Below are 24,886 nucleotides of genomic sequence, written 5' to 3'. Positions count from 1 at the left end.
TTAGATGGTTTCGGTGTATCAGATCAATGGGCGTCTCTGATGCAAGCTCTTGTCAGTGGTAAGAGCATCTCCAACCCCACTGTATATGGAGTAATGCATTTTTTGTTTGTTCACAGCTGCATAATCCACTCCATTTTTCAGTAAATTTTGCAGTAGGGTTGGAAATGCTCTTACAAGATAGAACCTCAACTTTTCTGTTTCGCTATTGTTTTCAAGTTGTAGCTTATGCCATATGGTATGAGAGAAATACTCGTCGCGTGGAGAGCCTCCTCAAACTGTTGGCCGACTCATCATACGTTTGGATAAGCAAATTCGAAACATAATATTTTCCTTGAGAAGGAAGCCGATAAGCAAATATGAGAAGGCCATGGAGTTGTGGTTTGGAAGCAGATGATTCTTTCAAATTCTTCTCTAAAGTAAATATAGTTTGCACTTTACTTTGTCAACAAAAGAAAGCATAGTTTGTACAAATGTGTTTTGAAGTGAATAAAATTTAAAATTCTTTCAAAAAGAAAAAATGATGACTCGGAAGTAAAAAAAAGAAACTGGACAAAGTTTTCAACCCGGTAAACAATTTGATTAAACCAAATGATCGATTTCCGGTTAAGCAGTGAACCGATATTTCATAAAACCATTTATACGGTGACCAAGAGGTCCATTCGTCCTTCCGTCCAGCCTGTCTGGTCATCACCTCTCGCTTTGAAACTTTATCCGAGTCGTTACGGTTATTGTAAACCATGACACACGGTCAAATTTTACCATGGCTAAGTTAAATAAACCCACGTAGCCACCACGCTCATAAACCCCTCACTCTTTAAACGTACTACGAAGACCCAACCCACGCACCAAGTTTATAATCTTCCTTTTCTTGTTCTCTCTCTATCTCTATACCAATGGATGAATGATACACTAAAAATGAATCTTTGCTACTGTCAAGTTAACAGTGGTAATTGTAATATTTGAGATTCAATCCAGAGGACCAGTTTACTCTTTACTCTTATGAGTTCAATATTAAGCTGGGAAACAAGTAGGGTTTTAAAATCAATGGCGACGCAAGTAACTAGAATACCTAGAGATTCAAATTCGATTTAAATGAAAGCCGGCTTAGGGTTGTTCATCGGGTGTCAATGTGGAACCAAACAACTATTCAAGTGCAATGAGGTGCAGTATAGAACTCGGATCACTCAGCTAGAACAATCCACTATCGTGGCCTTGTTTCCTTTGCTGATCGGATCACTCAGCTAGAACAATCCAATATATGTCAATTTATCTCCTAAGCGGTTAGCTAGGTGATTAAACTTGAGATCGAACATTAAGTGATCAATTCAATGCAAGCAGTAAGAACAATATGAATGAAGAACAATTAAAATCACTTATTTTCGTTTAGCTCATGCGATTGACACCCTAAAACCCTAAGCAAGCTTAGTCGACTACTCAATCATAAAGCAAAGTGATACATACATGATTTCTGAATAATACTGCATATAAAATAAACTAGAAAGACAAGGGTTCATGATGATCTTCTCGTGAAAATGAGAGATGAAGCCTTCTCCCTTACAAGTTGCTAAATCGCCAAAATAGTTCTAGGTTTCTTGCCAAACTAGCGTAGTCAAAAAGAAATGATAGGATAGGCTTTTTATATGGAGGCGCCGGTGGTAAAGAGAGAAGAGATGGAATCTAGGGCAAACTTCCGAAATCTTGGAAGTTTCCTTAGCGATCGGGAACAGTCAAACGCTTGTTCTCTTCGGGAACAACCTTCGGATTGGTCTGACTGGCTGTTCTGCGTCGGATATTCCAAAATGACATCTTTCTTCATGGAACTCTTTTTTTTGCTCTTTCACATGCTCCAAACCTAGAATGATATCAAATAAGCATGAATTAGGACTGAGAATTAACTCAAAGCACACATATAATGGTATTAAAAACACCATATATCAATTCTCTCAGACTTAGATCCTTGTTTGTCCTCGAACAAGGCCAATCCTCAAGGGCAGGGAGAAAGGTTTGAAAGAGTGGGAACTCGCTTGTCCTCAATAACCATACTCTTACCACACATCTCTGAACCATACAAGCTGTAGACTCAGACCACACACCCTTACCAGAACACCCACGATCACTGTTCGAAAATCAGCTCCATACTCTGTATCTCATACCTGAAAAAGGATACACTATCGAGACAAAACTCCTTAAATTCAATTAAGAACAGCGTGAGCTTCTCATCACAGGCACTATTCAGTGTATACAGGCTAGGTAAGGAACATGCTATTTCATGGTGGAGCTAAGAGTGTTTAGGGGCTACCAATTTTAAGTGGATGCAGGATATCGCGCAAAATAGCAAGAGATGACGGATCCATTGATGTCCACATCCCTTACTCGTTTCTGCTTCACGGGTGCAGTTGTTCTCTCCTTCTGATCAACTGTGGGACTGTTCTTCAGTTCTTGGCTTCCTTTGTCTACTCCTCAAAAATTGGTACCAACTCCTTGCTCAACCTTCCCAGTGGCGTGTATTTTTCGGATTCACCTTCCCCATCTCCATCACCATAAAAAAAAAAAAAAAAAAAAAATATATATATATATATATATATATATATATATATATATTTTTTTTTTACAAGGTGATGGGGTTGCGAGGGAGAGGCAACATAATGAATGTTTTGCAGCCACTGGTGGTCTATTCTTTTGTTTTTCACTGGTCGCCATTGTTCCTCTGGTTAGAACATGCACCCATAGACTGTTCTCTTGTTAGAGCATGGTCTCATCGACTGTTCTCTTCATGCTTGATCTCTCTTCTCTGAATGTATGGCATTAACGAGTAAGAGGCTGCGTCGATCATTTCCTCTCCGACCCTTTTGCACATATCTGCACATATGACACTGAAAAACAGAGTGTATGAGGGTGAAAATAAAGGCTTAAGCGCAAGGTGGGAACTAGCTAAAGATGAGCTAGCCACTCAGGATCAGCAAGATTGGTAAAAAGAGTAAGAAGTCCTGAGTGTAAGTCTCGTTTCCCTGATTTAGTGCCCATAACAAGAAGAATTTCAGTCAAGATTAGATTCAAGTTAGGTGGAGTTGAGTCTACCCAGTGTAACCTGATCGGTTGAGAGCTTCCGGAGAATCAAATGAGATAAGTCAGGGGTGTTCCAGGTCCAAGTGTGGGTCTTTCATCACTGCTAAGGTCACTGGATAAGAATGTTAGAGCACGAGGTGGTTAAAAGATTATCACAACACAAGGTCCTAATTCCCACAAGAGTTTTAGCTGACTCGATCCTAAACTGACTCAATAAAACATCCAAATGACATAGGGACTGACTCAGAAATAAAAACATAGAGTAGCAGCACACAAACAAGTGCTTCCCCCAGACTTAATTCACACTATCCCTGGTGTGACATCAAATCGGAGTCAGTCAAATACACAGCAAATAGATAAAGAGTTCAGATGGATAAAACAATGGATAGAGAAAAGGCCTGGTGGACTCAATCGGACTTGCCGCTCTCGGCTGGATCAAGCGAACGTCTGTTGCGCGAGCGATGAACCTCCTCAGTTGAAGGGCCTGTTCCCATAGGCTCCTTGCCTGGACGGTGTGGTCGTGGGGTCTGCGCTGCTGGTGACTGTCGCTGGTTACTTCCGCTAATGCAGCCGCCGGTAACGAGATGGAGGATCCTCCGCATGAGACTGTTGTTCTTCCGCTGCGAGTCAACCATCCAGCATCGGTAAGCCTGATCATCTGTCACATCCGCCAGCTCTCCGAGGTCATATGAGGTTTTGGTGATTGCTCTAATTCGCAAGTGGGGAGGTGTACGGTGAGTGAGACGGGAAAGAGGTAGAGTGAGGCCCTAAATAGGCGAAACCCTAACCGCTTCCTTTTACCCCCTTTTTTATATATTATTATTATTATTATTATTTTGGGTCCGAGACACTTACCTGGAACAGGCGATGGGTTGTTCCACTAGGAGACCAGTCCTTCGGTTGTTCTGACTGAAGTCTTCGGTTTTCTTGTTTTCGACCTGCAAACTAAGTCTGAAAATAAATATAATAGACTATAGAAAATAATATATACACTCACCAGTGGGTTGCCTCCCACCAAGCGGTTAGTTAAAGTCATTAGCTTGACTTGGCTCAGCCGATCAGGCTGATGGGGGATCGCTTAGGGGATTTTCTTCACCCTCTGCGATAGTGGAGTCATCAAGGTAATGCTTGATGCGCTGACCATTGACGACGAACTCGTCTCCCTTACTGTCCAGCAACACAACAGCTCCGTAAGGTCGGATTTCCTTAATGGTGAAGGGTCCGGACCATCTAGATTTCAGCTTGCCTGGGAACAGCCTATGTCTGAAGTTGAAGAGCAAGACCTTATCGTTTGGTTCGAAATGTCTGGCAATGATTCGCTTGTCATGGTAGGCTTTGTTCTTCTTCTTATAAATTTTGGAACTCTCATAGGCGAGGTGCCTTATCTCTTCCAACTCATGGACTTGGATCATGCGCTTCTCAGTTGCTGGCTTGATGTCGAAATTCAGTAACTTGACCGCCCATGCAGTCTTGTATTCGAGCTCGACAGGAAGATGACAAGCCTTACCATAGACCAGGTGATAGGGTGGTCCCTAGCGGCGTTTTGTAGGCTGTTCTGAAGGCCCAGAGAGCATCGTCCAGCTTAAGCGACCAGTCCTTGCGCGAGGTATTGACTGTTTTCTGGAGACTGTTCTTGACCTCCCTGTTGGAAACTTCAACCTGTCCACTCGTCTGGGGATGATAAGCGGTAGCCACCTTGTGTTCCACCCCATTCTTCTTCAACAGGCCCTGAAATGCCTTGTTGATGAAGTGTGTTCCGCCATCGCTAATGACCACTCTAGGCACCCCAAATCTCGGAAAGATGATGGAACTGAACATCTTAGTCACCACTTTTGCATTATTAGTGGGACTCGCCACTGCTTCTACCCACTTGGAGACATAGTCAACGGCAACCAGGATGTACTCGTTCTTGAAGGACGAAGGGAATGGTCCCATGAAATCGACTCCCCAACAGTCGAACACCTCAACTTTTAAAATGTAATTCTGAGCCATTTCTTTTCGTTTGCTAATGTTCCCAATTCGCTGGCATGCATCGCATCGAGCTATGTAGGCGTGAGCATCTCTGAACATAGTTGGCCACCAGAAACCTGCATGGAGGATTTTGGAAACCGTTTTGAATGTGGCGAAGTGCCCTGCATAAGAGGAACCATGGCAATGATGTAGAATCCCTGGAATATCTGCCTCTGGAACACACCTTCTGAATATGCCATCCTTGCAATTTTTGTACAAGTACGGTTCATCCCAAACATACTGCATCGCCTCTCTTAAGAATTTTCTCTTCTCGTTTCCAGTGAACTTAAGTGGTTCATTTTCAGCAGCTAGGAAGTTTGCAATCTCAGCAAACCAGGGGAGGTGAGAGTACTGCTTTTGGATCGCGGCTACTGTTTGTTCCGGTACGCGAGAACAATCGGATGTTATGCTCAGGGGTTGTTCCGTGAAGCGCAGACCAATCGCGTTGACGTGTTCCACTGTGTGTTCTTCATCAAGGGTTGTGTTGTCCTCAATCTTCATTCTGGACAAGTGGTCTGCAACCCCATTCTCAACTCTCTTTTTGTCTTTTATCTCCAGATCAAATTCTTGGAGAAGAAGAATCCACCTGAACAACCTCGGTTTTGCATCCTTCTTTGTGAGCAAGTACTTAAGAGCAGCATGGTCTGTGTGCACAATCACCTTCGATCCCACCAGGTAGGATCTGAACTTCTCGAATTCAAAAACAATAGGCAGGAGTTTCTTCTCAGTCGTAGCATATCTGCATTGAACTTCATCCATGGTTTTGCTTGTGTAATAGATCACATGAAGTTTCTTATCCTTGCGCTGTCCAAGGACTGCTCCAACTGTAAAGTCGCTAGCATCAGTCATGATCTCGAAGGTGAGATCCTAGTCTGGCGGTTGTACAACAGGTGCGCTGACTAGAGCTCCTTTGATCGTGTGGAACGCAGCTAAGCACTCGCTGTCGAAATCAAACTTGATCTCCTTGCAGAGCAGTCTGGTGAGTGGTCTCGCTATTTTTGAGAAATCCTGGATGAACCTCCTGTAAAACTCTGCGTGACCCAAGAAGTTTCTGATAGCTTTTACAGTTGTTGGTGGTTGCAAGCTCATCATCACCTTGACATTTGCCTTATCCACCTCAATGCCTTTCTCGGAGATCTTATGCCCTAGAACAATCTCATCTCTGACCATGAAGTGGCACTTCTCCCAATTGAGCACCAGATGTTTCTCCTCACACCTTTTGAGTACCCTACACAATTTTGACAAACAGACACTAAAGGAGCTTCCAAAGACACTGAAATCGTCCATGAAAACCTCCATAATATCTTCAATCAGGTCAGTAAAGATCGACATCATGCAGCGCTGAAATGTTGCTGGCGCATTGCACAGGCCAAATGACATTCTTCTATATGCGTACGTTACGTATGGGCATGTGAACGTCGTCTTCTCCTGATCGTCTGGATGGATAGGGATCTGAAAGAAACCTGAATAACCATCTAAAAAGCAGTAATATGGGTGGTTAGCCAATCTCTCAAGCATTTGATCAATGAAGGGAAGTGGAAAGTGATCCTTTCTAGTGGCTGCATTTAATTTTCTGAAATCAATGCACATGCGATGTCCTGTCACTGTTCTAGTATGGATCAATTCATTCTTTTCATTTGTGATAACAGTGATTCCACCTTTCTTAGGTACTACATAAACATGGCTAACCCACTTAATATCAGATATGGCATAGATCACACCCGCTTCAAGAAGTTTCATTATCTCTTTCTTAATAACATCTTTTAGATTCGGGTTTAACCTCCTCTGATGTTCAACAGTAGTCATTGATTCATCTTCTAGGTATATTCTATGCATGCATAAATCAGATGAGATGCCACATATGTCAGCTAGTGAATATCCTTATGCCTTACGATACTTCCTAAGCTCACACAAAAGCAACGCAGTTTCCACATTTTTGAGTTCAGCGTTCACAATGACAGGATAAGTGGAATTCGAACCTAAGAAAGCGTACCTGAGCCCCTTGGGAAGAGGTTTTAGCTCAACCTTGGGAGCCTTCAACTCGCTCCAGGGATCATCAGGTAGGTTCGGCAGAACATGCGAGTTCAGTAAAGGGGTCGCTCCAGTTGGAGTGTTCTCTTCCTTGTTGCTCTCTTCCCCCAGACTTAGACTCGCCACCATTCTTCCCATACTCCTTGCGGAGTCAAGCATCTTAGCATACCCATCTGCGTCAATGTTCTCGACACTCTGCTCGGCCTCAGCTCCTACTAGTGCAAGCTCGAGTGAATCTTCTGTAAGAATCTCCTCGATCATCCCTTTGCGAGGTTGCAACGGACCAATCCCTTCATCCACCTCGAAGGTCTGTCCATCCAACATCGGCTTCTTCAGCAACTCATCCATCTCAAACATCATGACTATGTCCCCCAGATGGAGATCAATCTTCCCTTGCCGCACATCAATGATGGCTCCAACAGTACATAGGAATGGTCTTCCTAAAATGAGAGGATCTTTGGATTCCTCTTCCAGCTCTAGAACTACGAAGTCTGCTGGAACAGAGGTGTTCCCAACTTTTACTTGGAGATCCTCTAGAATACCAACTGGGGACTTAACTGATCTATCCGCGAACACCAAGGACATCCTAGTTGGGTTGAAATGCGTGTATCCCAGACGTCGTGCTACAGAGTAGGGCATGAGGTTTACGCTGGATCCCTGATCAACCAAGGAGCATGAGAAAACTGTCTTCCCAATCTGGATAGAGAGGACGAACTTGCCAGGGTCTCCTCGCTTCTTTATCTGCCTGTTCTGAAGCACTGCACTGCACTCCTTAGAGACAGTCATGAATTCGCTCTCCTCTGATATTTTTCCTGAGATCAATCCCTTCATAAAGCTGCGCATGGAGGACATCATCTGGATCGCATCCATCAAGGGGAGTCGGACGGTTAGATCCTCCAGCATCTTTCTGCACTTCATCTCCTTTCGGTCCTTACGAGTAGCCTTTGCTGGAACAGGGTAAGGGACTTTAGGAGTATATTCGCGAGTAGGAACATGCTCTGGGATCGAGCGGACAGCCTCAGCTTGTTGTTCTGGTCCTGGCGAATTGGTTCCAACTGTTGGTTCCCTCTCCTTCTCAGCTGCCGGGGTATCGGCTGGTGGTTGTTCCGAATCTTTCTGCTTCCCCTTCTCAGCCGCAGTGAACCTCTTCTTTACCGGTTCCGACAGTTGCTTTCCACTTCTCAACTCAACCGCATTGCACTCCTTAGGGTTTTTTCGGTTTTCCCAGGTAGAGTACCTTGTTGCCCCTTGACGCTCTCAGTAGTCTGAGCAATCTGAATGTCCATCTGTCTCATATGGCTCACGACATTGTCGTACTTGGTGCTCAAATCACTGAACATATGGTTCATTCTGGTATTGATCTCGGTAGTAACCTGGTTTAGAGCCTTCCCTTGGAGCTGTTGTCGTTGGAGCAGCTGCTGCAACATAGCTTTTGTCTCATCTTGCGGAACAACGACAGGAGCGGAGGTAGCTAGCTGAGTGTTCTGGTGTTTCTGCATCTGAGGTGGATTGTTCTGCGGTTGGCTTAGAACATAGGTCCAGGGTTGGTAGTTCTTTTGATACCCGGCATACTGACCTTGGTTACTCTGTGCAGGATCAGCTGGTTTGTCTTGCTTAGGCCAGAAAAGCTGTGGGTTGTTCCTCACGTTAGGGTTTGGGTGGTAGTTTTTGAGCTACCATCCTTGCCCATTCACGTAGCTCACCTCTTGCTGATCGTCTCCTGATATTTCAGCATCAAACGCCAGGTCACCGGCACTCTTCTCAGGAGCTGCTTCTTCCATTATGAACACTTGGCTTTGGTTTCCCTTAAGCAGTTGGTCCACCTTTGCAGCGAGATCAACTATGCTGTTCACACTCTTCGAGCGGTCATGCTCCTTGTTCTTGTTTAGTGAACTTGAAGCCATGTTCTCAATCAGCTCGAACGCACCAGGTATGGTTTGAGTCATGAAATCTCCATTACTCGAAGAATCAAAGGTGTTTCGAAACTCATAGCTCACTCCATCATAGAACACCTCCATTATATAGTCATCGTCAAACCCATGGTGCGGGCACTCTCTCTGGTACTCCTTGTACCTCTCCCAAGCTTCATGAAAAGGTTCATCATACTTCAGCTTGAAATTGGAGATCTTGTGCCGTAGAGCCGCGGTTTTAGACTTCATATAGAAGTGGCTCAAGAACGCTGATCGGACCTGGTCCCATAAGTTAAGAGAGCCAGTTGGCAGAGATTGGAGCCAGCGAGAAGCTTTCCCTTCAAGGGAGAATGGGAACAGCGTGCATTTGACATAGTCTGGTGGCACTCCGTTAGAGCGAGAGAAATTACAGATTCTCTTAAAGGCTTCGATGTGGTCCATCGGGATGTCAGTAGTGAGACCGCTGAACGTGCTCTTCTGTACCAGACTTATCAGTGCAGATTTGATTTCGTAATCTTGCCGAGTGCAAGGAGGAGGGTTGATGGGGGAGCGGTTAGTAGCGAAGTTCCGCTCTCCAATAGGAGCACCACGCTCTTCTCGCGCGGCGTTCTCAGCTGCTTCTTGAGCAGCTTGTTGCTGATTCTGGATGGTCTGCTGCATCTGCAACATCTGTTGTTGCTGAGTCTGCATTTGTTGTTGAATGATTGCCAGTGCAGCAGTGAGGTCATCTTGATTGCCGTGATCACCCATGTTGGTATCGGTTGTTCTCGGCTGTTGACGGTTTTGTCTTTCTAATCTTGCGAGTTCGTCGTTGGTCAGATGATGTAGTGGTCCTCGTGCGTTGCTCCAAGTATGTCTACTGGTCATCCACTTGGATCATCTGTTCCAACAAAGAATTAAAAGCAAGTTAGATATCTCAGACTAAATATTAAACCGAAATATAAAGGTAAAAGCCTGGTCCCCGTCGCAACGGCGCCAAAACTTGATACACTAAAAATGAATCCTTGCTACTGTCAAGTTAACAGTGGTAATTGTAATATTTGAGATTCAATCCAGAGGACCAGTTTATTCTTTACTCTTATAAGTTCAATATTAAGCTGGGAAACAAGTGGGGTTTTAAAATCAATGGCGACGCAAGTAACTAGAATGCCTAGAGATTCAAATTCGATTTAAATGAAAGCCGGCTTAGGGTTGTTCATCGGGTGTCAATGCGGAACCAAGCAACTATTCAAGTGCAATGAGGTGCAGTCTAGAACTCGGATCACTCGGCTAGAACAATCCACTATCGTGGACTTGTTCCATGTGCTAATCGGTCTTGAGTCCTAAGCTCTCACTTGGAATAGCAAGCCTTAGAGATCAGGTCCGATTAGTTCTCTTAATACCCTAATATCTACTCTCGCTGATTAGGGATATGAAGCTCATTCAATATATGTCAATTTATCTCCTAAGATGTTAGCTAGGTGATTAAACTTAAGATCGAACATTAAGTGATCAATTCAATGCAAGCAGTAAGAACAATATGAATGAAGAACAATTAAAATCACTTATTTGCGTTTAGCTCATGCGATTGACACCCTAAAACCCTAAGCAAGCTTAGCCGACTACTCAATCATAAAGCAAAGTGATACAGACATGATTTATGAATAATACTGCATATAAAATAAAGTAGAAAGACAAGGGTTCAAGATGATCTTCTCGTGAAAATGAGAGATGAAGCCTTCTCAGTTGCTAAATCGCCAAAATAGTTCTAGGTTTCTTGCCAAACTAACGTAGTCAAAAAGAAATGATAGGATAGACTTTTTATATGGAGGCGCCGGTGATAAAGAGAGAAGAGATGAAATCCAGGGCAAACTTACGAAATCTTGGAAGTTTCCTTAGTGATCGAGAACAGTTAGACGCTTGTTCTCTTCGGGAACAACCTTCGGATTGGTCTAACTGGCTGTTCTGCGTCGGATATTCCAAAATGAAATCTTTCTTCATGGAACTCTCTTCTTTGCTCTTTCACATGCTCCAAACCTAGAATGATATCAAATAAGCACGAATTAGGACTGAGAATTAACTCAAAGCACACATATAATGGTATTAAAAACACCATATATCAATGAACATCAAGAGTTTGGTCGTTTAATCCCTCGTCAAATTGTTGCAATGCTGCTCTCCATTTTCGCCATCTACAAAGGACACGACCTGAAATCAGATCCGAACCGTGGAATAAAGACGGGATGCAACGCGGAGTTTAACACGTTAGCGAATATCTGTTTCACGCTGGTGATCGCCAGAATCACTACAACGTCGGTGGTGATGGAGCGCATACGAAGAACAAGAGAGGATTGCGACGCACACCTTTTGCTCGGCTCCGTCTTACTCTTTCTCTCCCTCGCCCTCTCTGCAGGGGTGAAGCCAAGGCATTCATTATGGTGGCAAGTGCCCCCATAATATTATTACTAATATCAGTTTATAATGTAGAAATACAAAGAAATTAGGTAGGTGATATGGTTTGATGGAATTGTGCACCCATGTTGTCTTAGGTTTGAGACCTCCTTTTGTCAATTATGAAATTTTGCACCCATAGAAATATTATTCTAGCTTCGCCCCTGCCTCTCCGCGTATCTTCGCTGCTGCTGAGTCCTTTTTCTACGTCATGATGATGAGAATCTTTTTTTCTCTAATGGAACTACGTCGTTTGATGTGGTCATCGTCGTCGCCTACAAAAATCTCTTTCTCGCGTTTTTCTTTTCTTGTTATTTCTGGTTGTTTCATTGGTTGAACCGTTGAACGTGATTTGGTTAGGAACACGTTACAGGGTGTATCCGTCCTTCATATCTAACCTATACTAAAAGGAGGATATATTGATACGTCGGACAATAAAATCTACCAATCAGGAATCACTTTCATGCCATGTCACTTAATTACTGTGTCCAATTGAACTGGACGAAAATACGTGGAATTACCGACTCTTCACCTTCATCGTCTCCACAATTGTTATCATTCTGCCGTCTGTAGTTAACTCCACCCCCACCTTTTTACATTTAATTCCCTTTATTAATCTTTGCAACGCCAAATACGTTCACAATCCGACTCCACTCCTTTCTCTCTTTAAATAAAATTTTTCGCCCAAACACAGCTTCAACCACACCAAACAATGGCTATGAAATCTGAGAACCCCGACGGCAAGGCTCCGCTGAACTAACAAAATAAGATGACATCCCCTGAAATTGTAACCACCTACTATCAGGGCCAAATCTATAGCAGCAAGGATGCTATCGGAACTGTGATTAAAGATCTGGGGTTGAATGGTAAGCTTAAATCAGAGATTAGGGTTCCAAATCTATGTTAGTTAGGTGACTTGAGGTTCAATGTTTTGGACTGCTGGTATTGAGACCGAAGTTTCTTCTGGTACTATTCTCGGGAGAACCACATCTATGACTGCTAATGTTCTTGCAAGGACTCAGTTTGCAGTTCTTATTATCGACGTGAGGTGAAAGATTTTTTTTAATCTCAAGTTGCAATCGACTAAGCTGTTGTTAGTGCTTTATTCATATTCTTGTGTTCATGTTTTTTTGTAGGGCGGGTTTGCATCCGTTGGATTTGGAAGTTGGTAAATGGCTGAGCAAGCATGCGCCACAAATTAAGCCTATAGTAGTGATGAACAAATCAGAGTCTATTGGTGAATCTCTTGCTGAAGTTGCTTCTGAGGCTCTTGCGCTTGGATTCGGTGAGCCTACTGCTATCTCGGCTGAGACAGGACTTGGGATGACAGCACTTTATGAAGTTCTCCATCCTTTACTAGAGGATTCATGGTCCAAACCTTAAACGGAAATAAAACTGTGTCAAGTGATTCTTGACACTTAAACGGAAATAAAAACTGTGTCAATAAAGCGATGACATGTTTTTTGTTCCAGATCATAAAATCTCAACGCAGTATGACACATTCAGAAGTAGTTATAGCTAGACGGGCTGTAGAAGAAGGACGTGGTTTAGTCGTTATCGTTAACAAAATGGATTGTCTAAGAGGGAAACAAAACTCTGAGATGTACAAGAAAATCAAAGAAGTTGTTCCCATTGAAGTTCAGGCAGTTATTCCATAGGTTATCTGATCTGTCATTACTCCTTAGTAATAACTGAAAGAAAGAAACCGATCTTTTGTGAACTCTTGAGGTTCTTGAGCGATGAGAAACATAATGTTTTGGTTACAGATTACAGGAATCCCTGTTGTGTTCACCTCTGCATTAGAGGGAAGAGGACATTTACAAGTAATGAACGTTTACAAGTAATGAACGAAGTCATTGGCACATACACGAGATGGTGCTCTAGACTTTCACTGGTCGCCTCAACCGCTGGTTAATTAAGGATGATGGAATCACAAAGATATTATATCAATCATTAATATCCAGTTAAATAATTGTAACTTACATATCCCATAGAAATTCATAGTCTATTAACATTAAAAATGAAAAATTCAAGTTTGAACTAATATGTGAAATCATATTTACCTTCCCCAATACTAAGTTTGGGTACTTTATCCGATATCCAAAACCGCATTAGAATTCGATCCAAAAACTCGAACCGGAATGCAAATTGAAGTAATAAAATACCCGAATGGATATTGAGTTAGGAGAGATTAGATACCTAAACCCAAACGGATAATATCCGAACCCGAATGGATATCCAAAGATTATCAAAGATATGTATACTTAATCTTACATTTTTAGTTTATTTCTTTTATTTTATTCAAAATAAAATAATCATATTAATGCTACATATAAGTTTATATCAGATAATATATATAATTTTTGATTGTTATTCACTTAAAAAACATGTCAAGCTTTGTTTTGTGCATTAACAAAAATTGTATCCAAAATTTTAATTATAATAACCAAATTAGTGTCTTTTTAAAAGAAAATTATCTTCAAAATTATTAATCAGTTATTCTATTAAACTTTTAGAAAACCCAGTTTAGTTAAAGGTATATTTTTAAATACTAAAAACCTTGAGCAATTAATATTTTCTTTTAAAAAATCTAAATATCCAAACCCGATCCAAAATAACAGAATCCGAACTAAAAAACCCAAACCAGATCCGAAGAATAAAAATAACCGAACGGATTTTATATTTCTATACCGGAATACTCAAAAACTCAAAATATCTGATCCGAACCCGAACGGATAGCCAAACATCCACCCTTACCCAATACCATTAGATGAATATATAAAAATATACAACAAAGAAAAATTAACTAATCTTAAATACTCAAAGTGTTAAAGACAACAAATTAACAAACACACGTATTTTCAGATTAAGAAAACAAACTTAAATTAAAAGAAAATAAATTACAAAAAAATTTAAAATAAATTTTATCACTACAATGTAACTAAAAACAATTTTCAGTTACTTACTAATCAATTCAACTAATAAAATTCAAAAACTAAACATTATTCATATTAGTTTATTAGTGAACTATTTCTAAATTATAAAAATTAAAACATTTTTGATAAAGAAAACGTAACAGAGGAAATAAAACCGTCTTCCTCTCCCCAACAGTCCATTTCATGTTCTGTAGCCTTCATACTAGAGTTTTAGGCAAATGAACAAATAAATAATTACAAGATGATAATCCACGCTTTGTGCGAAATAATGTTTTTTTTAAAATATGTTGTATTTAAATATTATAAACAATTCATATTTTGTTATCAATCACTTTTTTTACAATTGATTAGGGATAACATTCGGGTATCATTTGGTTCGGTTAGGTATTGTTCGGATCTTTGCGGGTTTAGTTCAACTTTTTGCATGTTCGGTTTAGGTTTAGGTTAGAATAACTCATTTATTTTTATTTTTAAAGTAAAGTTCATATATACTTTAAATTTATAAAAATCTAAAAATAAAAATAATGTATAGCATATAAATTTGAATAATGTATGTTAAAATATTTAGACTTGACATGAAAATTAGTTTAGATTAAATATTTGTATAGAAAACCAAGTGATATTTTCAGTATTTTTGGTATTTTGAGTAACATTTATCTATTTTAAACATATAGTTTTAACTATTTTTATATTTTTAAGTATTTTGGACAATTTAAAAACATCTTATGTATTTTGTATATTCTTTTAGGTATTAAAATTGTAAATAATTTAATATATTTAAGTATATAAATTTGGTTCAAATAAACTCAGATACCTGAAATATTTCGGTTCGGATCGGGTTTAGATACCCGAATTTTTGGATTGGATTTGGTTTCAGTTATTTGGATTCGGAATTTTACGCAACCTTATACTTTTTATTGTAACATAGTTTTAAACGAAACCGATGATGGTTCATTTTTATTTTGAGTATGCAACAATTTTTAAACCAAAACACTTTCTACTTTGTATGTGGTCTATTTAGTTAATCATTATTGTTCAAGACCCATTAATAAAACGATGAGTTGAACTAAAAAAATGTTACCAATAATCATAAATTTTATGTGAGACTTTTAACTATTTTTAATAATTTATAGTCGTTTTAAAAAAATTGAAATATAACATATAAGAAAAAATATAATTTTTAATTATATATTTAATGTAATATATACAATTTTTATTGTATATTTAATATATATAATTATATAAAATTAAACAAAATAAAAAGAGGATAAAAAATTGCTATTAAATATTTATTATTTATAATCATTAATTATGATATATATGTTAATCATATTAGGTAATTTCGCAGTTTTTGTTTAAGAAAAGAATTGTATTCTACTAATTAATTTAATAGTTAGTTTAAAAAAACATAATATAAGTATAGATGGACCAACCTGTTTTTTTTAACAATTCTAAGAATAATTCTCATATATGACACGTGGTAACCAAAAAATGTTGTAATACTCCATAATTAATATATTGGAAATTATATTACATTTAAATACTCAAACCAAAAAATACATCAAAATTTATTTAAAATATGCAAAAAACCAGGCGTAGTCTGGAAAAAGTCTCTAGTATAAATAAAAATGGTTCGTTTAAGTTTCAGATCGTAGCTCTCATATTAATTAGTTTCGTTGGTTGAACATGATTTGGTTAATATCAGACTACTTTTTCAAGATATATATCCGTCGTTCAAGTTTCTTCTTTGAAAGATGAAGATACGCTTAATAAATATATAATTTAGTAGAGATGTCAGATGAGAGACTCTCTTGGGTCATTTCCTGAAAGTTTATGTATAAAGTTAACTGAGCCAAGAGCAAGAGGTCCAGCTGAATCGGTAACAGTTGTTTGTAACACCCGCATTTTCCGAAATAACTTAAATAAATAAAAAGTCTAAAATCTTCATTTATTACTCCTCAAAAGTCAACTCCAAAGTCGTAAATCCAATCAATAGCCATAAATCCAAATAACATAATAAATCCCGAAAATATCGATAAAAGCATAAAATCCGCAAGTCTGAAAAAGAAAGTAATAAAAATCCCAAAGCACCAGCCCAATAGCAATCACTCCTGCTCGTCAGTCTCATCTGAAAGGGGAAGGAATAGGAGGGGTGAACAACAGGGGAGTCACTCAGTGAGGTATGGGATGCTAAACACGCAAACCACTGACTTGAGTAAATAGAACTCCCACTATGGAAGTTTAGCTCTAACATGAACAAACAAGATGCCTAAAGCATCACATAACACAAACAATGCGATGATAGCATATAGCTAGTCCATACACCCTGCATCTCCTCATACGGATATATATATATATATACATACGCTGCGTCGCTAGTACAGTCTGTCTCCGTACCCCCGCCCTCCAAAGCTGCCTCGAATGCAAACGTCTCTGCACCCACGCCCCACACAATCTGCGTCGCTAGCCCATAAGTCTCTGAGCCCCCGCCCACCAAAGCTGCGTCGCTAGTCCAGACATCTCTGGACCCCCGCCCACTCACATAGTCCCCACTCATAACTATGTATACTTACATATATATATCGCATATCTTAACATCACACAACCAAATCAACGGTTGAATCCTCTAGACCCCTAGTTCCAATTTACAATGAATGAACTAATTAACAATCAAGACTCAAACAGACTCAATTCAAACAGACGGATCATGATTCGAAATCTAAACTACGATAGAGAGAATTCTACACTGGTACGAGATTTACGGAATAGACCTTCACCTTACCCACTGGCAGGAAATAAACAACGGAAGATGCGGTCAACTGAGGTCAACTGCAACACGACAATCAACGACTTAGGCTCAGATTCTCCAAAAATAAAGTTTCCTAAAATGGAACTTTTCCTAAAATGGAACCTTTCCTTAAATGGAAACTTTCCTAAAATAGAAACTTTCCTAAAGTAGAAACTTTCCTAAAATAACAACCTTTCTAAAATAAATTTCTGTAACTAGAAGTAAGGATGCGACAAACTTACTAGAAAAATCCACCGAAAGCTCGTCCAGAAATCTCGCCGGAAGCTCACCCGAAAATCCCACCGGAAAATTCACTAGTGACTGGTCGTCGAATAATTCAACAACAACTCGTCACACGCAAAGAAATACTTTGATTTGATGAGAATAAAGAGAAAGGTTGATTTTCTTATATAAGAGAAGGGAAGGGATGTAGGTTTTCTAAACTTCCAATGTGAGACAAAATAAAAAGAAGGGTTTCGGGTTTTAATTAATAAAAACAAATGGGCTTTCCCATATTGGGTCACGGTCGTTACAATTCTTCCCCAGTTAATCGGAATTCGTCCCGAATTCCAAGACGGAACCCGAGAAAAACTTCAACGAATACGAAGGAGAGAAGAACACGAGATGAAAACAAAAGGAAACAAACAGAAACTTGATTTTCATCCACACCAAAAGAAAAAATCAGAAACGCTAACTACTAAACGAATGATTATGGACAGAAGGGTGTCACTTTTATTTTGAAATTCCCAATCCCCAACAAACATTGAAAACCGCTGAAATCCGAGTCCCATAAATCGCCGTCCCAGGTCAGAGCCGGGACGGAACCCCGCTCTGATACCAAATTGTAACACCCGTCACCTCCTATATGGAGAACGGCGTGTTACTTACGGTAAAATATCGAATTAAACCGATTTATAAAATCAAATAAAATGTCGAACCTTTTAATCAAATAATTTCCAAATAAAAACGAGTTTATAATTTAAAACCAAGTACCTTAAATCGAAAAGTTAATTAAAACCGAAATAAAATACAACGATCCCAAGACACCAATCCGTCCACATATCCAACTAGTCGTCATGCTCACCTGCAAGAGGAAGAAAGAGGGGTGAGCAACAGGGGAGTTACTCCGTGAGGTATGGGATGCTAAACACGCAAACCACTGACTTGAGTAAATAGAACTCCCACTATGGAAGTTTAGCTCTAACATGAACAAACAAGATGCCTAAAGCATCACACAACACAAACAATGCGATGATAGCATATAGCTAGTCCATACACCCCGCATCTCCTCATACGGATATATATATACATACGTTGCGTCGCTAGTACAGTCTGTCTCTGTACCCCCGCTCTCCAAAGTTGCGTCGAATGCAAACGTCTCTGCACCCACGCCCCACACAATCTGCGTCGCTAGCCCAGACGTCTCTGAGCCCCCGCCCACCAAAGCTGCGTCGCTAGTCCAGACATCTCTGGACCCCCGCCCACTCACATAGTCCCTACTCATAACTATGTATACATACATATATATATCGCATATCTTAACATCACACAATCAAATCAACGGTTGAATCCTCTAGACCCCTAGTTCCAGTTTACAATGAATGAACTAACTAACAATCAAGACTCAAACAAACTCAATTCAAACAGATGGATCATGATTCGAAATCTAAACTACGATAGAGAGAATTCTACACTGGTACGGGATTTACGGAATAGACCCTCACCTTACCCACTGGCAGGAAATAAACAACGGAAGATGCGGTCAACTGAGGTCACCTGCAACACGACAATCAACGACTTAGGCTCAGATTCTCCAAAAATAAAGTTTCCTAAAATGGAACTTTTCCTAAAATGGAACCTTTCCTAAAATGGAAACTTTCCTAAAATAGAAAGTTTCCTAAAGTAGAAACTTTCCTAAAATAACAACCTTTCTAAAATAGATTTCTGTAACTAGAAGTAAGGAGGCGACAAACTTACTAGAAAAATCCACTGGAAGCTCGTCCAGAAATCCCGCCGGAAGCTCGTCCAGAAATCTTGCCGGAAACTCACTCGGAAATCCCACCGGAAAATTCACTAGTGACTGGTCGTCGAATAATTCAACAACAACTCGTCACACGCAAAGAAATACTTTGACTTGATGAGAATAAAGAGAAAGGGTGGATTTTCTTATATAAGAGAAGGGAAAGGAGGTAAGTTTTCTAAACTTCCAATGTGGAACAAAATAAAAAGAAGGGTTTTGGGTTTTAATTAATAAAAACAAATGGGCTTTTCCACATTGGGTCACGGTCGTTACATTGTTAGTTATTTCAGGAACGTAAAAAATGAAACAAAAATAAACATGAATATAGTCTTTTGTGATATATGTAGTCACTATATAAAATCTCAATATTACTAAACCATGTCTATACTTTTCACATAAAACAAATTTTACCATAACCAATCTGGTCGTGCGTCCCTCATCAGCCACTCGCTTTAAAACTTGCCCAATTTATAACGTTAGAGTACGACCACAATAGTCCATCTGTCCATGGTACGTGGTTAAATTTAACCATGGCAAGGTAGCCTAGGTTAGACTAACCATATGTTAACAGAACCCCTATGTCTAACTTACGCGGTTAAGCAAAATGCCAAATTGGTTATCATGAACCATTGTACTATAGCTAGCTGTTTAACCATGGTTTGGTTAGATAAACCCTTCATGCTCTGCTGATAAAACCCCCTCCCTTCCTTCCTTCCTCTTTAACGGATCTTTTTGCTTTATTTTCTCAAAGACCACCAATGGATGGAGGAGTTCTTGAGATACATGACGAGATGCGCCGAGTAACCGACCGTTTCTACGTAGCAGTCTTGCTCGATATTTTCACAAGATACTGCAAACGACGCTTTGGTCTGGACCTTAAGGAAACGACGAAGGACGAGCACGTGGCAGTCTACTGGGCGAAGGAGTTCAACCTGTTAGCTCATTTATGTTTTCCGACTGTGATGATCGGAATCGTTCAAGTGCCGGCGGTGGTGGAGCGGATGAGAAGAGTGCAACCAGACGCAGACATGAGGTTGGGGCTCGGGATCATCTGCTTGTCCATCTCCTTGTCTTTCTCGGCTTATCTTCGCTGGTTCGTTGTCGCATGAGATGATTCTATTCCATTCCACGTCGTCGTTTACTGAGATCATTGATGTATTAGAGTCTCTCCCTTTATGTTTTTTTTTTTTTTCTTTCATTGGTTTTAAGCATATTATATTTAGACAACCCGAGTACAAGAGTCTGGCGTTGTCTTTTTTTCTTTTTCATTTTGGCAGAATCATCAAAAAGCTTTCTTCTTTGTTCTGAAACAAGTTTTGATCATAACAAATCTGACAACAAAGTCTTGCTTACTGCAAAAGAAACTGTAAGAAGAGGAATTTAGGAAATGGAATCGGTGTCTGCGTTGTTGTTTGTTTCGGCGTTTTGAGAGTCTTGGAGCAACTTCTTTTGGTGCTCCGCGTGTTCTCTCTCGCACTGAGTCACGCCAATGATGATGTCGAGCATGGTTCCGGTTGTGCCGAAGAACACGAGTGGACCTAGAGACTTGCGCTTTATTCCAACCGGGATAGCAACCAATGCGCCTAGCACTGAGAACACCCATGTCCCTAGTGCACTGCAACCAACAACAACCACCACAGAATGTCGTGTGAACAAGACTAGAGTGGACTATATAACCAACGACTCAATGATTTCTAGATCAGAAGAATCAAATACTGAAACTGTGTTCCTTTCTCTCTTTCTAATGACACTAGCAAACAATCAAAACATTAAGCATAAACTGGTAAGAAACTGACTTGGAGACGGTGCACTCCTCGAGGTGCTTCTCATTGCCTTGAGCTCCCATCTTACAAGAGATGTTAATGTTATCACCTGACATAAGTCAGATAAGTCCTCTTTCACATTTTCGATGTGGACCCAAAGCCCTAATCATACAATATGTCCCTAAAGAGTGAAACTAAAGCGAATTGCGAGGATTATTGAACAAGTTTCCTTCCAACTTTCTAACGAATCTGCCATCATAGTAGCTCGCAATCAACATTTAGTTTCTGGGAAGATGAACAAACACAAATTACCCAAGAACACGAGACACCCAGAACATAAACAAAATCAAATACATCATGAATCCGATTAAAAAGAACGAAGATGGAGCAAAGTACCTTTTCTCGATTCGACTTGGAGAGAAACTCGAACGAAAGGGAATAAAACCCAGAGGAGTGACTTAATTGGGTCACATAATTCTGTTAACCGGAAAGTTACCGAACCGGAATCATACAGCTCGTTGTGTAGTTGTTGGTTGGTTTTACAACTTCCACAGACTAAAAATGACATGAAAAATTAATCAATTATTTACCTGAAATGTACTATTAGCCAACAATTAGTTCTGTTATTCATAACAAAAGAAAACATTTTAATTACAGAGGTGAACGTATCCTAAAGAGAAATCTTTTTTTTTCAAAACAATTAAACTTCCATTCATTAACATTAACCATCGCAAATACAAATCAAGGTCCAATCACACATATACGACTCAGACTCAGGATCTGACTGGTTCAAACGCAGCGGTTGCAGTTGCGGTTGCAAGAATTTGCGGATGTGAGTGGTTGAGGTTTTAAAAGATTTGTACGACTGATTTTGCGGTTAGAAATTGGTGCGTTTGCAGAATACTTATGACTGGTTAACTAGCAAATGCAGTAACAGTTAAATAATAAATTAACAATATTTACATTTTATATAATTATAAAAATATTAAAAATCATAATATTATAATAAATAGAAAATTATATTTAGAAAGCTATAGTTTTAAATTTTTAAAAATTATAAAAAATATTTTTATTTTAAATTTTTATAATATTAATTAAAGTATAATAGATATATTGTAGTATTTTTATAATTTCAATTTAAAAATTTTATTGAATATTTTTATTTTTTTATTTATATTGTTTTTAAAAATATAAAAATTATCCTCCCGCACCCGCCCGCAGCCGCAAACGCTAGCTGGAACCAGCTTTTGATTTTATGAGGTTTAGAGCGGTTTGAAGCGGTTTTGAGCAATTTGGAACGGTTTGAGCGATTGTTGTCAAACGCCAACAACCGCTACCAACCGCAAAAGCTGCGTTTGCGGGTGGTAGCGGAAAAACCAGTCATACCCTCAATAATAGTCCAAAAGAGAAATCAACCCCAACAAAACTTAACCTTCAAACTATGTAAAAAAGAAAAAACATTTTCTAAAAATGTAGATGACCATTAATTACCTTGACTATTTCAATTATGATAAATTATTTAAAATATCTTAAGTTGATTACCAATTTTCAAAATAAACTAATATTCAAATTTAAAATTTAGTGATTTTTGTTAATGTTTAATATTTACTTATTTAGGGGTGGGAATGCATTTATAAACTTCTTAAATAATTTTTAAATAATTTTTAAATATTTATAAATGAGTTAGAAGAGTTAAGTATTTTTATTATAAATTTAAATTATTTACGGAAATGATTATTATTTAATTTGTTTTAGAAAATTGTTATTAGTACTCTTGCTATCAGTTTTTATCGATGATGCTTTGGTTCTTCATTCGAATGTAACGAGTATGGCCTCCTATCTCATTTGTTGCGGTTTATGGCCCTCAAATCAAAACATTGGGCTTCGAATAGAATTCTTCTGAAGTCACTTTCTTCATTGAAGTTGTTTGCAAGTTGGTGATAGAGTCGTTAAGGGAGTAATCTTACTAAAATGTAATGAATGGAAGTTTGCGATGAAAATTCAGATTAGTGACCGATTTTTACTAAAATGTTTCTGATTTGCCAGTGTTTCGTAGTTGTTAAAGTAACAGAAAACAAAAGCCACCAAATTAATATATGGTATAACGTGAAAGCCCTAAATATGTTTGTTTTCTGTTGTATCATAGTAGGTAAGAATGAGATCGATGGAGGATAACTATGTCATTCGCCTATGAAAGCAACGGAAGAAAATACATTCAGAATGATATTGTGCTTGATATCATCTTTCCATGATTAAATCTCTAATAATCTTCTTGTACATGCAACTTATATTTTATACCCGGAGTTGCTAGCTCAGCTGGAAACACCTTCTTCCCAAAGGGTAGAGGTGCCAAGTTCGAGTCTCTGCAGCTGCGAGGAGGGGATTAAACAACCGGCTCTTGTCCCTGGCCCAAGGAGATTATGGGCCTAGGTCCGGAACTTCTTGAATTCAAAAAAAAAAAAACTTATATTTTATAAGAAATGTAACGCTTTTTCAAACTGAATAATCCGAATTGATATTCGAAATCTGTAGATTTGAATTTTTCTTATAATTTAAAAAGTACTAGGATAAGACATGCGCCTTACGCAGATGAAATTTATATGAAAATTATTTAAGAAATATTGTATGGAAAAATAAATTTATATTCTTGATCGAATTAATATTTGGCCCTTAAATTTTTTTATAACTTTTTTTTAATTAAATAATTTATATACAGATGATCTGATCCCATTTAAAAAAAATGTTTTAGGCCAAAAAATCATTTATCGTATAAGAACGTTCTTAACGTTTAGGCCGAAGAATTTCAGGTCAACTATTTGATTACAATGAAACTATGCCAGCTCAGTTTTATATCATGATTTAGAAATTTAAAAGTTAATTATGGTCATGAGAAGTTTACGTTCACGTGCCAATCATATGTATCTTCAATTTTTTTTGTGTCTCTTTTTCATTTTGGTTATTGCTCGATATAAATATTGATTTTGGAGTTTATTTTCATTTTGTTTGTTTGTTTTGGTCTGAGATTTAGAAAATGTTTAAGATTTAAAATTATTAAAGAGATACAAACTTAGGTTAAGATCCGCACCTTTTGCAAAATAAATATTTTATATTTATTACATATTTTATGTTTTCTGCATATTATGAAATAATAAAATAATAAGTATGTATACTAAATAACTAAGAAATCAGTTACTATTATGTAATAAATTAGTGTGTGCATATAAATCAAACGATCATTTTTGTTTATTCGCAATTATTTTAGGGTAAATAAATCAAAATAATCAATCTAATCTATCGTATAATGATATATAATTAAATTTAAATGATATTAACATAGATATATAGTATATTTTTAATATGGATATTTATTAAATGATTTTTCTACTTATATGATTTTATGATTATTTGCATATTTGTGTAACAAAATTTTACATCAACGATTTATTTTTAATGTGGGATGTTTAGTAGTTTCAATAATTTATAATCATTTAAAAAAAAAACAATGAAGATTTCAAAATTAAAAAATTAACTTTTCAATATATGTTTAATGTAAATATCAAAATATAAGTATGTATTTTCATATGATGTATAGTTTAATTTAAATGATATGAAATATACATATATATATATATATATATTAACATAAAAACCTATTAAAATAAAATTATTTATTCATATGGTCTTATAATAATTATATCTTAATATAGAAAAAAAATTCAAACCTTGATCACAAAATTTTATGTGAGACTTTTAACAGTTTTAGTAATTTATACTCGTTTTGAAAAATTCAAAATACAACATATACAAAAATATCTAGATTTTTTTATTTGATTGATGTAATTATGTTATTTATTTTAATAATAAAAACAAAACAAAAATGATAAAAAGTATACAGAGTTATCAAATCTTTATTATTTAAAATCATTAATTGC

At 38.1% G+C, this 24,886-nt stretch overlaps 2 protein-coding genes and 1 non-coding gene across 3 annotated transcripts; 2 read left to right on the top strand and 1 right to left on the bottom strand.

The window, feature by feature from the left end:
* The first annotated feature begins 9,141 nt into the window (after nt 1-9,141).
* LOC125588121 lies at nt 9,142-9,248 on the top strand. Its single transcript, XR_007324515.1, has one exon. It is a non-coding gene; the product is annotated as a small nucleolar RNA R71 (small nucleolar RNA).
* A 10,701-nt stretch (nt 9,249-19,949) lies between these two features.
* LOC106397703 lies at nt 19,950-20,300 on the top strand. Its single transcript, XM_013838322.2, has one exon. The coding sequence runs from the start codon at nt 19,950-19,952 to the stop codon at nt 20,298-20,300; it is 351 nt and encodes a 116-aa protein (XP_013693776.1).
* Nucleotides 20,301-20,470: 170 nt separating this feature from the next.
* Nucleotides 20,471-21,537, bottom strand: LOC106397701. The gene is made up of 3 exons (XM_013838321.3): nt 21,351-21,537; nt 20,988-21,063; nt 20,471-20,806 (listed from the first exon to the last, which is right to left on the bottom strand). Exons 1-3 carry the CDS (start codon nt 21,520-21,522, stop codon nt 20,572-20,574), a joined length of 483 nt encoding a protein of 160 aa, XP_013693775.2. The 5' UTR covers nt 21,523-21,537; the 3' UTR covers nt 20,471-20,571.
* Between the last annotated feature and the right edge of the window lie 3,349 nt (nt 21,538-24,886).

The sequence above is a fragment of the Brassica napus genome, chromosome C5 (genome assembly GCF_020379485.1).
Source record: "Brassica napus cultivar Da-Ae chromosome C5, Da-Ae, whole genome shotgun sequence".
NCBI classification, from domain to species: domain Eukaryota; kingdom Viridiplantae; phylum Streptophyta; class Magnoliopsida; order Brassicales; family Brassicaceae; genus Brassica; species Brassica napus.
This window is presented reverse-complemented; position numbering and strand designations above follow the sequence as displayed.

Bases quoted from the DNA above. Each gene is read 5' to 3' on its own strand.
- LOC106397703 (XM_013838322.2), top strand. From the start codon at position 19,950: ATGGATGGAGGAGTTCTTGAGATACATGACGAGATGCGCCGAGTAACC.
- LOC106397701 (XM_013838321.3), bottom strand. From the start codon at position 21,522: ATGTCATTTTTAGTCTGTGGAAGTTGTAAAACCAACCAACAACTACAC. The intron at 21,064-21,350 runs GTACTTTGCTCC...GACTTATGTCAG, and splicing joins CCAAGTCGAATCGAGAAAAG to GTGATAACATTAACATCTCT. The intron at 20,807-20,987 runs GTCAGTTTCTTA...TGTTGGTTGCAG, and splicing joins GAGGAGTGCACCGTCTCCAA to TGCACTAGGGACATGGGTGT.